At 50.3% G+C, this 14,277-nt stretch overlaps 1 protein-coding gene across 1 annotated transcript in view; it reads right to left on the bottom strand.

Moving 5' to 3' along the window:
• Nucleotides 1-14,277, bottom strand: part of STS (steroid sulfatase) — a 203,942-nt gene that overhangs the window by 63,522 nt on the left and 126,143 nt on the right. The window contains exons 5-6 of the mRNA XM_007954028.1: nucleotides 6,747-6,820; nucleotides 6,528-6,664 (exon numbers count right to left, since the gene is read on the bottom strand). Of these exons, the coding sequence (XP_007952219.1) occupies nucleotides 6,528-6,664; nucleotides 6,747-6,820 (211 nt within the window). The remainder of the gene's footprint in view (nucleotides 1-6,527; nucleotides 6,665-6,746; nucleotides 6,821-14,277) is intronic.

The raw sequence follows: 14,277 nt of genomic DNA, 5'->3' as shown, positions 1-14,277 counted from the left end.
TCTTGCCTGGAGCAGCTCACCATGTCTATCCTCCTGGGGAGCTGATGAGTGGGTTCAAACCACCAACCTTTTGGTTAGCTCAGTGCTCAACCATTGTGCCACAGGGCTACTCGAGGGGCTTATATCTAAAGACTCCCCTTTATAAACTGCTCTTCTATCTGTTGAGGTTCTTGGCCCTGTCCTGATTCTTGGTGGTGAAGTCCTTCCACCCATTCTCCCTCCTAGAAGGGCTGACACATCTGCCGCCGGCTTGTTTGTGTTGGACTGCAAAGCAGAATTCCCTTCTGAACCATCTCCCAGCTCAGCCTTCCCAAACGCCCCAATTTTGCCCCCTGCTTCTTCATTCCATTCTTGCCCCCAACAAATCCCAGCGCCCCTCAACAAATCCCAGTGCCACAGCACCCCTGGGGGGTCAGAGTAGAAGTGCACTCCACTGGGATTTCGATGGCTGATATCTCAGAGGCAGAGAGCCAGGTCTTTCTTCCAAGACGCCTCTGGGTGGATGCAACCCTCCAACCTTTGATTAGCCCCTGAGTGTGTTACGAGTTTGCCCCAGCCAGGCCTCCAGCTGGAACCCCAGGGTGGGGGCAAGTGCAGAAACTGAGCGCTGTCTGGTCAGATACCGCCACGATTGATGTCAGGTGCCATCAAGCTGGCTCCAACTCAGAGCTACACACAACAGAACAAAACAGCGGTCCCGCACCAGCCTCACAATCCTGGCTATGCCTGCCACCGCCACTAGGGGGTGCCAAGTTGCACATCCTGAGCAACTGAAAACTAAACATCTAGAAGGAATCCGGTAAACCTCCCCCCCCCCCGGCTATGACAGCTGGTCTGTCTTCCACCTACAGAGAAAGACTTATTCAGAAGAAAGAAACCCACATAAACCACTGGTTCTAACCCTGAGCTGTACCCACTTACCCACTGCCTTTGAGTCGATTCCAACTCACAGTGACCCCCTTTGGGTTTCTGAGGCGGTCAATCTTTATGGCAGTAGATTGCCCATTCTTCCCTTCCATGGAGTGGCTGGTGGGTTTGAACCGCCAGCCTTCTGGTTAACAGTCAACTGCCTTAGGCACTGCGCCACCAGAGCTGCAGCTGTTGTTGTTGTTGTTGTTATGTGCCGTAGCAGGCACTATTATCCCTACTTTCTAATGGAAGGTTTTGCAGGGTGTGGTTTGAAGCAGGATCTGTGCTGTGCTCACCTGATTGTTCTCGACTTGTGTTCCTCTTTGAAGACACAGAACTTGCTGGTCTAATTTCTGAGCAGGAACTGATTTATGACTCCATCCTGGGGTTCTATTAATAGCATGGGCTCCTAATAAACTCAGACAGCATGTAAATGCTGCCCAGTAAACCCGCACTGGGGTGGCCACCGAGCGCTAGCAGGAAACCACTGGCACCAGCCACCTCCTCCGCCCCAGCTGCCTGCTCTACCCTCCTCATTAAGAGGCTCTGATAAATGACATCCCAGGACCGAGAAAAGAGAATCAGCTAGAGGGACGCCTGCAATGTGGGCCAACCACAGTGACAGAGACAGCACTGTTCCGGTTACGTAGTGCCACTCTAACAGAAAAATGTACCACAAATGGGAGACTCAAACAAACAGGAGTGTACTCTCTTATAGTTTGGGAATCTATTAGCCTGAGTGCAAAGTGCCAGCCTTTAGCGGCTGTGTGAAAGCCCCTCAGTCTTGGCCTTCAGCTCTGCCTCTTGCTCCAGGCACACCAGAGCTAGAGGCGTCTCTCAAGTCAGGCAGCTGCTGGGTGCTGAGGCTGATAAGCCCCAGGTCGACAAGTAAAATGGTACAGTCCCAATATTACCAAAACCACACCGCAGACCATTGATTCAAGTCCATTAAGGGTCCCAAGATCGGCAGACAACATGGCAGGCTGCCGAATAAGGACTTGGTTCCGTGCAGGATTCAAGGGTGCCAAAGGCTGCAGACCGCTCCTCAAGCTGCTTCTTATAGACTGGAAGCAGACCACATCCTTAAGGCAGCTACTCAGCTGCTCCCACAGATTCCACCATGGAGCCAATGACCGGTCTCATCATGGGGAACACTCCATCCAGCTGCCCAGGCACTCAGCCAGGCCCAGCCAAACCGACACACAACCTTTAACTACAACAAGCATGCATCTGACAACAGTGCCACTTGCATGCTTGTCTCTCCCCAGCACCTGCTGCTTCATGATGAATCGGGACTGGACGTGAGGTCTACACGTACGGCCACAGTTGCCCAAAGGGTCCCCTGGGAGTGTGACGGGTGCCATGTCACCGGCTGGGTCCATAAGCTATGTTCACCCACGTGTGCCCTCTCCAGCTGCCCAGGGACTTCATCTGCACCTTGCTTGGCTACAGTTCACCATCAGCTCTATCTTATTACTAGGTCTTCTGGAAAAACCCTAACTCTTGGAGTAACCCTGGAAGCAGGGGCTTACTGTTGTTGCTGTGACCTGCTGTAGAGCCGGCTCGGACCGCACCATGACCCCACGCACAACACAACCAAACACTGCCCGGTCCGGCGCCCAGTTCACCGCCATCGGTCCGCTCAAGGCCGTGGTCATGGTCACTGTGTAGGTTGAGTGTCTTCCACCCTCAGCCTCCAGCATCACGTTGGACAGCAGTATGCTGCGATCCCAGGCTCTCCACCGACTGCTTTCCACAAGCCCGTCTCCAGCCCTTGCTTCCTACAGTCTCAGTCTGAAAGCTCCCCTGAAACCTGGCCACCATGGGCAACCCCGCTGGGGTCTGAAATGCCAGCAGCATAGCTTGTGGCCTCACCGCGACACAGAAGCCACCCCAGGAGGACAGACTGGCAGCCAAGTGGTGGCCTGCCATCATTGCACACGCCGACACAGGGAGGTACAACGTTGGCCTCCAGTGACATGATGAGGGATAGCCTAGCTCCCTTGCTGTGAAGCAGGGCTGGGCCTCTGGTGCTGGGAGGCAGCCTTGCTCCCTCTGTGGCCGGCAGGGGAATGGGGGGGTGGTCCTGGGGATGGGGGGGTGGGGTCTTCAGGCTCGGAGTGGGACGCCTGCATGTGAGCTGCTCCTCCACCCACATCCAGTCTGTAACCAGGGTGATGTACTACTCAACTTCTCCAAGGCTGACCTTCCTCACCCTCCGAGTGGGCTTGAGGATAATGACCCCTGCTGCCCCAGGAACTGGTCCTGAAATCCAGGACTGGGCATGGGGTGGGCACTTACTCAAGTCCACTGAGCACCCCTCGAATTGCATAGGGGTATCATAGTTCCAGCGTCTAACCCGCCCCTGACTGGTTTTGTCACAAGACCCCTGTCTTCACCGTCACCCCAAGTGATGGACTGAACTATGTTCCCCCAATAAAAATGCTCTGAATCCCCATTCACCACCTGTGGATGTCGTCCCAACTGGGAACAGGGTTTTCTTTGTTCTGTTCATGAGAGATAGCAGTGTAGGGTGTGTCTGAAACATCAGCCCTTCTGAAATAACACAAAGAGCAGGCTAGGCTCAGAGAAGCACGCACCAGCGGGTGTGGGGGGGTGTTGATGCCACCTGGAGACCGTCAGGGAATGCCAACAAGGACACCCTAGAAGCCAAGACAAGGACCTTCCCCCACAGCCAACAGACAGAGGCTTCCTCTGCATGGGGTGCCCTGAGTCCAGACTTCTCGCCTCGTGAACTCCCACACAACAAAGTCCTATTGGTTAAAGCCACCCCCTCAGGGTACTTGTGACAGCAGCAGGAGGTAATTAAGACCTCTGTATCTGTGGCCTCAGGAGCACAGGGTCCCGGTTCAAGACGGGCCATCTCCCAGCCAGGAATACAGCAATAAACCACAGTAACGGGGTGGAAGTGGCCACGCAGGAAACACCACGAGTGCTTTGTTACGGAGGAGCCTTGGCAGGAAGACAAGGCCCAGTGCGAGAGCTCTGCCGCCTCCACGTGTCATAAAAAGCACACCCTGTGGGTAGGGAGGGCGGCTGACTTCTCTCACGAAGGTGTGTGGACAATGTTAACGGACGTGAATGCAAAGTCCCAGGAAGAGAAGGAGAATCAAAGGAGACAGACTTGCAGCGCTGTATGTAAAAGCCCGGAAAATAACTAATTCTTTTTATGAATCTTGTCAGGGATAATGTCCCAGTTCCATTTTTGCAAGTATTTACATTTGCAATCCCTTCTGTTCTATTGAGAGCCTTGATGGAACAGTGGTCAGAAGCACTCAGCTGGTAAAAACCCTCCGGCTTCCATGAAGATTGACAGCCTTGGAAACCCTGTGGTGCAGTTCCACTCTGTCCTCCAGGGGCGCTGTGAGTCAGAATCGACTCCACAGCAATGGACTGGGTTGGGTTTTTGGATTTCTGGATATTACGAGTCGAAATTGACTTCACAGCAGTGGGTTGGGTTAGGCTTTTGGATTTTGGGGATATTATGAGTCAGAATCGATTCTACAGCAGTGGGTTGGGTTGGGTTTTGGGTTTTCTGGGATATTATGAGTCAGAATTGATTCCAGAGCAGTGGGTTGGGTTGGGTTTTTGGTTCTCTGGGATATTATGAGTCAGAATCGACTCCAGAACAGTGGGTTGGGCTGGGTTTTTGGTTTTCTGGGATATTATGAAATTACACTGTGAGAGCTAAAAGGAACTTAGATGCTGTCTCATCTGAAGTCTTCATGCAAACATGGTGAACCTGCAGCCCAGAGATTTCACCCAAGTTCTCAGACATGACAAAAGGAAGTACTAGAAAGTTTTCAGCCTTCTTGTTCCTGAAGATGGTCTAGTTTCCTAAGACAATTAAAAAAGAAATAACTACTGCAAACAACTTGTTTTAGACTCACAACAGCTGACCATCATCACATTTGATTTGGTCCTTAAAATATTAAGTTTGTTTAAATATAAGAGTCATTATAGAATCGATAGGCTTCCATTCCACATCTGTGTCCCAGCAAAAGGCCCTTCTTGGCGAGATGGGAGGTCCCTCACAGCACTCAAACTCCTGGCCTCATAGGACAATGAAAATGTCTTGAGGACTCACACAGTGACACAGGGCGAGGATTTTACTTCCTTGCCCTCAGGAGAAGAACGGAGACTAGTTACTGCAGTGACTGTCCTTATCAGGCTGGTGTCTTATAAGCCTCTAGGGCTGCAGGTCCCTAGACTAGATGTCGTTGAGTCAGTTCTGACTCATGGCGCCCCCATGTGGTTCAGAGTAGAACTGGGCTCCAGAGGGTTGTCAATGGCTGACTTTTCAGAGAGAGACTGGTAGGCCTCTCTTGTGAGGCACCTCGGGGTGGATTCCAACTGCCAACCTTTCAGTAAGGAGCCAAGTGTTCAACCCTCCTCATCCCATCAAGAGCACCCTCAGTAATACCCCACAGGGTCTCCGTGAGCTGCAACCAACATGAAGGTAAGAGGTTTGCTTTGGTTTTCAGCTTTTTACATTTCAGAATTAATGTTTGCTTGGTTAACTTTTTAAAAAATATTTTCTGGCTGCAAGGGTGTTGTTGCTGTTGTTGTTATGTGCCATCAAGTCAGACCCGACTCATAGCGACCCCTCGTTGGGTTTTCAAGGTGGTATCACAATGGAAGTAGATTGTCCAACCTTCCTTCCGAGGAGAGGCTTGTGGGTTTGAACTGGCAGCCTTCCAGTTAGCAGTCAAGTGCTTTAGGCACTCCGCCACCAGAGCTCCATTTGAGACAAAGAAATTAACAGAAACTCAAAACCAACTCACTGCCATTGAGTAGACTGTGACTCACAGAGACCCCCTTTGGATTTCTGAGGCTGTAAATCTTTATGGAAGTAGACTGCCCAGTGTTCCTTGCGAGGAGTGGCTGGAGAGTTTGAACCACCAACCTTCTGGTTAGGAGTCAAATGGCTTAGGCACTGCACCACCAGAGCACCTTGAAAGTAATAGGGAATCAGATTAAAGGAACGCAAATGAAGGAAACCCTCAAGGAGATGGGTTGACAAAAGCCGCACAATGGACACAAATATAGCACCAATCGTGAAGACCGGCTGTACACAGAATTGCCATGAGTCCGAGAGCCAACTCGACTGCAACTAAGAACCTATTAAAATATTAAAAGTATTAAAAATATTAACTTAAAGAACCTTTTTGTACTGGTTTGTTCTATTTTTGGATCAGCTATCAATTGCTTTACGAATTTTTTCTATCAACTTCTTGAACGTTTCTGAACCATTTTCAAACGACAAAAACACAAGCCGAACGAGGATAGCAAGGCGTTGTCGCGCTGACGCTGCACACGTCATCAACAAGGGCCAATCGCGAGAAAAGGACATCACGACGCTGAAAACCAAGGAAGCCCCGTGACACAGACACAGCGGCCACCACAATGGGCTCTGACACAGCAAGGACGGTGAGGACCGCGCTGGGCCGCAGCGCTCCCTTCTGTTGTGCGTGGGGGGGCTCTGAGGCAGAGCCGACGCCATGGTAACCAGCAGCAACAAAGATCCGGGGAGGAGAGACTCGCCTGGGTTCACGGCCACGGAGGCCGTGCCTCTCCCGCGCCCAGGACATACGTACCCAGGCTCCAGTCCATCTCCTCAGTGGCGTCCCCGTAGGCCCCATGCTGACTCTTGCCGGTGAAGTTCTTGGAGGAGAAGAGGGCCGTGTGCACGTGCAGGTAGGACAGGACAAGCAGGAAGGGTGACTCGGCGTTCCTGCAAACATACACGCGAGAAGGTTGAGCAGGTGAGCTCCATTCCATGGCAAGCAGCCCTCCACTGCATCACGCCCGCTGACCATTCTGAGAAGGCCACAAAACAGTCCCCAACGCTGGCCTTGTGTTCAGAGGATGCTAAATCTCCACTGGGGCCCTGGGAAGCAATTTAACGAGACCCTCTGGGAATCAGCAAATGGAAGGAGGACATTGTGGGAACATGCTCAGATGTCACCAGACCAAACCAAACCCATTGCCACTGGAGTCCATTCCCACTCACAGCACCCCTGGGGACAGAGTGGAACTATACTACAGTGTTTCCAAGGCTGTCAATCTTTATGGAAGCAAAGCCCAAACCACACACACTGCTGTGAGGTCGATTCTGACCCACAGCGCCCCTAGAGGACAGAGTGGAACTGCACCACAGGGTTTCCAAGGCTGTCAATCTTCACAGAAGCAAAGCTCAAAGGAAACCCACTGCCATGGACTCGATTCTGACTCACAGCGCCCCTACAAGACAGAGTGGAACTGCACCACAGGGTGTCCAAGGCTATAATCTTTATGGGAGCAGATTGCCAGGTCTTTTTGCCATGAAGCCACTGGGTGGGTTTGAACCACTGACCTTTCAGTTATCACCCAAGCACTTTACTGTTGTGCCACCAGGGTTCCTTCTACTATATAGAGTGGGAACTACTAACTATATATAAGAAAACTCCTGACCTAAGTCTCTGGTCATTTTGACGGGATTATCCCCTAAGTCAAATATCTTTACCAGCCACTAACAGTTGTAAATAAGCATTTAGTTAAATCAATTTTGCCTTTAGGAAATGTTGTAATACTTTAACTTCTCATGATAACTGAAAACATTTCAAAATTTGCATCAGGTATTGAGTCACTATGAATTGGATTCAACTGGACGACAATAGGTTTGCTTTTTCTATTGTGAATCTTGGAAGCCAGGTGTCGGGGAAGAATACTGAATAGACCATGGGCATCAGAAGGACACACAATTCTGTCTTTGAAGAACTAGGCCAGAATGCTCCTTAGAAGCAAGCATGGTGAGACTCTATCTTCCATACTTTGGTCATGTGAACAGGAGGGACCAGTCCCTGGAGAAGGACATCATGCTTGGTAAAGTAGAGGGTCAGCGAAAAAGAGGAAGACCCTCAATGGGACACAGTGACACAGTGGCTGCAATGATGGAATCAAACGTTAACAATTGTGAAGCTGGTGCAGGACCAAGCAGTGTTTTGTTCTGTTGAACGTAAGGTTGCTATGAGTTGGAACTGACTTGATGGCACTTGACAACGACAACATTGCAACTGTGATAACTTTACCGCTAATGAACCAACGGATGCCTACTCTTCTGAATGCATTTGTAATATGTGAGTTCTTTCAGCCTGTACAGCTGCGTCTGGGTCAACTTCACAGACCCAATGGCAATAACACTTGTCTTTTAAGGTCAATTCTTGCATTTATTAGCCTCTAGACCTTTGAAACAGAAAGTAAGCACAGAACATCACACTTTGAGTGACAGCTGAGCCAGGCACCTCTTGTTTTCTGCAAGCAGGCAGATCACAGCCAACCAGTCATTGTCCATCACCTGTACAGTGCTTTATAGTTCCACTGCTTGCTGATAAATTATATCACCTTTTTCCCCCTTTTTGTTACAAGAGTATAAAATAAAAGAATGTTGTTAAAATTGCACAGTTAAGGAGCCCTAGTGGTGCAATGGTTAGGCACTTAGATGCTAACCAAAAGGCTGATGGTTTGAACTCAGCCAGCACTCCATGGGGAAAAGACCTGGGGCTTTGTTGCCACAAAAATTACAGCTAGGAAACCCTGTGGGAAAGTTCCACTCTGTCCTCTAGGGGCGCTGTGAGTTGGAATAGACTCCATGGCAATGGGTTTGGTTTGGGCTTTGCTTCTATGAGGATTGACAGCCTTGGAGACCCTGTGGTTCAGTTCCACTCTGTCCTCTAGGGGCGCTGTTAGTCAGAATTGACTCCATAGCAGTGGGTTTGGTTTGGGCTTTGCTTCTGTGAAGACTGACAGCCTTGGAGACCTTGTGATGCAGTTCCACTCTGTCCTCTAGGGGCGCTGTGAGTTGGAATTGACTCCATGGCAGTGGGTGTGGTTTGGGCTTTGTTTCTGTGAAGATTGACAGCCTTGCAAACCCTATGGAGCAGTTCCACTCTCTAGGCTCTCTATGAGTTAGAATCAACTCCACGGGATCCAGCAACAGTAACAATAACATAGTTCTCCCCATTATCTTACCTCCCATCCCCACCGCCAAACCTTCTAAAATCCCATCATGTTACATAGCATGCGGGGTTGAATTATGTCCTCTCAAAGATATGTTCAAGTCCTGATCCCCGGTGCTTGTGAGCACGCCCCTATCTGTAAATAGGCTCTTTGCAAATATGGTCAAGTTAAAATGAGGCCATGTGGCAGAGGACAGTCTGTTCCCGTAACAATTACAGCCGAGGAAACCCAATGGGCAGTTCTGCTCTGTCACATGTCACAGAGTCACCATGGCTACAATATCGACCTGATAGCATCCAACAACAACAAGGGAAAAAAAAAAAAAAAAAGGTACTAAGTGGCTGGTCCTAACTCCTACAATAACTGGAACTAGAAGACATGAGATTGGAACGTGCCATACCCAATCTGTACCGTTATTTCTCAGAATGAGCAGAAGAAAGGCCTGGCTGGCAGTCGTCACCCTTGTTCATGATCCATAAGGAACAAAGTCTACAGAGGCAGCCTGCTGGCTACTTGTCAGGAAAGGAGAGGTGGCATGGAGGAAGCCAGAACCAGAACTAAGCCAGGCTGTGCCAAGGGATGCTGGCCACACTCAGCCTGCTAAGGCTCTCTCCTGTGGTCCTTCCCACACGCACACCATACTTCCAGCTCCTCCTCGAGATGCATGCCACGGGCCTTAAAACTGGCTTCGAGTCCTGAAAGCAAACTTTAAATCGCACTCTTTCTGCTTGTTCCTAAGCACACAGTTATATTATGCATGGGGACAATTTCACTGCCATTTCTCTCCCATCTGTTCTCCCATTTATTTTCAGATCTAAGGTTGGAAAAAAAAAAAAGAGGGACACTTAGAAAGTCAATCTTCTGAGCATGGAATATGGTCATAGCTGGAGACACAGGGTGCAACTGGCAGGATGTGCTCCAGTCTGGGGCCAACTGGGGTGACCATGTTGGAATGGCAGCCAGCTTTCTTGCCCAAGAAAAAATGATAGTTTTAATTAAAGGAAAAAAAAAAAAAGACAAGAGGACACAGCTAACATTATTGGCAGAACCACAAGATGGGGCACACAATGGAGAAGTGGGGGGAGGAGGGAAACCAATGTAGATGATGAAAATGCTACAACAAGACAAGAAGTAAGCCCAAGAGAAACACTAAAGTGAGGTGGCCAGACGTCGTCTCACCTACTTTGGTCATGTTGTCAGAAGGGCCCATTTTCTGGAGAAGGATGTCATGCTTGGTACAGTGGAGGGTCAATGAAAGAGGGGAAGGGCCTCAATGACATGGGTTGACACAGTGGCTGCGACAATGGGCTCAGGCATAGTAGGGATCGTGAGGTCGACAAGGACGGGCAGTGTTTTGTTCTGTTGTGCATAGGGTCGCTATGAGTCAGAGCCGACTCGACGGCACATAGCAACAACAACAAGATAAACGCCAGGAGTCTCTCCGTGACACACATGGTTAGGCACCTGACTACCAACCAAAACGCTGCCAGTCTGAATCACACAGAAGTACCTCAGAAGATACACCTCGCAACCAACTTCCAAAAGGTCACAGCCTTGAATACACCATGGGGCAGATCTCCTCTGCACACATGGGGTGGCCATGCAGCAGAATCGACCACAACTCACAACCACAAGATAAATCTGGTTGACAGTGAGCTTAGTAAAAGGAAGATGGAGCCAAAGACCCCTGCTTCGGAGTTCCGTGGTGGCCCCGGAATGTGGCTCTCATCTTCAGATGGCGGACAGCCTTTGCTGTGAGGGGATGGTGGTGGGCGTGTTCATGCTGATAAAGTGCACATCTTTATAGAGTTCTTCTTCTGTCACCTCTCTAGAGAGCAGCACATTTGTCACTCCGTAGACAAGACATCACAGACACCAGCCAAGGTCCTGGATGTCAGAATAGAGTGATTAGGTTTTATATACAGAAATAAACCCGGGAAGCACGGAGACCCCGGCTTGCAGAAAGCCGGCACAACATGGAGATTTACCATCCAGGAAGGCAGGTCTGAGCAGTGATGCGTGAGCATGTGCGCCAGACAGGCATAAATCTTCCACCCCTGCGCGCGGCCTGGAGTGGACCAACAGCTCGCTTGCAGGTGGCAGTACCGTCCTTAGCAGAAATCTTCAAGAGCGCACAAGAGGCCATTTCACCATGGCCAGCCTCGGCGAGGACACCAAGCTTCCCATCGTCCCTGTGACCTTGGACGTGGAAACACCTGCATGAGGTGGTAGGAGGGGCACCCTCTGTAACAGCTTAACTCCTATTTTATTCTCTGCAGCTCTTCAGTATACAGCTCTGTGGAAAATTTATCACCACTGTCTTGCATGCTGCAGGCAAAGGGAGAGCTCTCGGAGGCTCCATGTCTTCACTCCACCTGTTAAAATACAGAAGCAGCTGCAAGCCTTCCCGGAAACACGCCCTCATTCCAACCTCAGGGCAGAAAGATTCACATCCTAGGGACGTGGGACACATGGAGGAAGGCGGCAGCAGTACGGTGGTTTTTTCCCCTTTGCAGTCTGTCATGGGCAGTATTTTGAATGTCTTGAGTATAATATTCCACATGGCACTGGGTGGTGGCTTGTACTGTGCAACTGCTGTTCCAGTGCTCTGTGGTACACAGGGTCACTATGGGGCGGAGCTGACTCTACGGCACCTAACAACAACTGTTCCCACTTGAGTGAGCATAGGGTATAAGGCACATGCAATTCAGGACGTCAGGGGACTCTTGGGGCAAGCGTTCTGCTGCTGGGAATGAGGTGTGGCCTAAGACACGTGATGGTGTAAGTGGGCCCCAGCCAGTGGGCTCTGTTCCTGTCCTGCTCTGCAGACAGACTCCAAAACCCAGTTATGTGTCTCTTCCGCCACATCTACAGAATAACTGCTCTGCTAGAAACAGAACTGTGCAGACCCTGCCATTAGCCACCTGCAGTTCAGACAAAGTCACTGATGGTTTAAATGCCAGTCCATGGAATTTCCACCATCCATCCGCCCGTCTGTGACACTGTGGTGGCTTAGGTTTGCTGTGGTGCTGGAAGCTAGGCCACTGGTATTTCAGATCCCAGCAAGGTCCCCCATAGTGGACAGGTTTCAGCGGGGCTTCCAGATGCAGACAGACTAGGAAGAAAGGCCTGGGTATCTCCTTCTGAGGATCAGCCAGTGAGAGCCCTGTGAATCACAACTGAAGAGTGTCTGACATCGTGCTGGAAGGTGAGCCCCTAGGTTGGAAGGCACTCAAAGCACACAGTGCGACCAAAAATGGACTGAAACACAGCAGCAACCCGGGGTGATGCCAATGGTTAGTATGGTCAGCGGCTAACAGACAGGTTGGGGGTTAAAGTCCACCCACTGGCACCTCAGGGAAAGGGCAGGTGATCACCAGGTGATGCCCCAAGGAAAACCCAACGGAGCACAGTTCTAGTCTGACACACCCGCGGTCACTTGGATCAGCCACAGAAACAGGTGACCCTGATGTCTGCAAGGTTGGTGAGGCCATAGGCCTGGCTGTGTCCCCCCGAGGTGACAGTCAGCAGGAACCAGCCTGGAAGAGGAAGAACAAGTCTAGTAATCTTGATGCCCATGAGGCCTCCCACCTTCACTCATCTCCTCGCCTGCCTGAATCTCTGGGTGCTTGTTCTGGTACCATCTGATGTACAAAAGCACGTCCTTCCTGACTTCAGTTTAGGTCATAATCCCAGGGCACGAAACAGGTCTGCGTGTTTGATGCAAAGAAGAAAGTCCCAAGATGCCTTTCTCTATACTCCACTTAGGAATGCATGGACTGAGATCCAGCGGGAGAAAGACAAACATCCTCCATGACTGGATTCAGCTACAGCACAGTCAACGTCCCCCCGTGACTGGATTCAGCTCACGGCATGGTGAACATCCCTCAATGACTGTATCCAGCTCACGGCATGGTTGACCTCCCTCCATGCCTGGATTCTGATACAGCATGGTCAACATCCCCCCATGACTGTATTCAACTCATGGCAAGGTCAGTGCCTCTCCATGACTGTATCTAGCTTACGGCATGGTCAACGTCCCTCCATGACTGTATCCAGCTCACGGTATGGTCAACGTCCCTCCATGACTGGATCCAGCTCATGGCATGGTCAACATCTCTCCATGACTGTATTCAGCTCACGGCATGGTGAACATCCCTCAATGACTGTATCCAGCTCATGGCATGGTTGACCTCCCTCCATGCCTGGATTCTGATACAGCATGGTCAACATCCCCCCATGACTGTATTCAACTCATGGCAAGGTCAGTGCCTCTCCATGACTGTATCTAGCTTACGGCATGGTCAACGTCCCTCCATGACTGTATCCAGCTCACGGTATGGTCAACGTCCCTCCATGACTGGATCCAGCTCATGGCATGGTCAACGTCCCTCCATGACTGGATTTAGCTCATGGCAAGGTCAATGCCTCTCTATGACTGTATTCAGCTCACAGCATGGTCAACCTCTGTCCATGACTGTATTAAGCTCAAGGCATGGTCAACATCCCTCAATGACTGTATTTGGCTCACGGCATGGTCAACGTCCCTCCATGACTGTATTCAGCTCATGGCACGTCAATATCCTTCTATGACTGTATGCACCTCACAGCATGGTTAACGTCCCTCCATGACTGTTATCCAGCTCACAGTATGGTCAACATCCCTCCATGACTGTATTCAGCTATGCCATGGTCAACGTGTAGAGGCACTCACCCAAAAGTCCCTCCATGCTGAACAGCGTGTCTTGTGGGGTCTCAAAACCGTCTGCATTCTGAACAATGTATCTTGTGGGGTTACCAAAGCCTGAGATCCAACAAGAGGTGGTGAAGGTGTTACTTGGCATCAAGTCGGCTCTGACCCCTGGCGACCTTCCGTGGACAGGACGGGACACCGTCTGGTCCTGCACCATCTTCACGATCACTGGCATGTCTGAACCCACTGCTGCGGCTGCTGTGTCAGTCCATCCCATGACAGGGTTTCCTCATGGTTACTGACCTCTGCTTTACCAATCACAACAATTTTGTCTAGAAAGTGGCCTTTCCCAATGGAGTGTCCAAAGAAAGGCTGCTGACCTCTCGCCATGTTCGCTTGGAAGAAGCATTCTGGCTAAATAAAAAATTGGCTCAAAAATTAATGAAAATCACCTGGAAGTACTGTGCTTCATTTTTAAAAAAATCACCTCTGGGTTCAGTTCCTACATGGAGAACTACGTACAAAGACTGACAGACCCTCTTCAACAAAGAAAAGGGAAACCAATTAACACAGACACAGAAGATAATCCTGGACCCGAGCCTTGAAGGGAAGGATACAGAAGTGGACTAAACCCCAACTAGTAGAAGAATTTGCGT

This window comes from Orycteropus afer, unplaced genomic scaffold, assembly GCF_000298275.1.
Source record: "Orycteropus afer afer isolate SDZICR_OR568_19922 unplaced genomic scaffold, OryAfe1.0 scaffold00426, whole genome shotgun sequence".
Classification (NCBI taxonomy): domain Eukaryota; kingdom Metazoa; phylum Chordata; class Mammalia; order Tubulidentata; family Orycteropodidae; genus Orycteropus; species Orycteropus afer.
The sequence above is the reverse complement of the archived record's forward strand: the minus strand, read 5'-3'. Positions and strand labels throughout refer to the sequence as shown.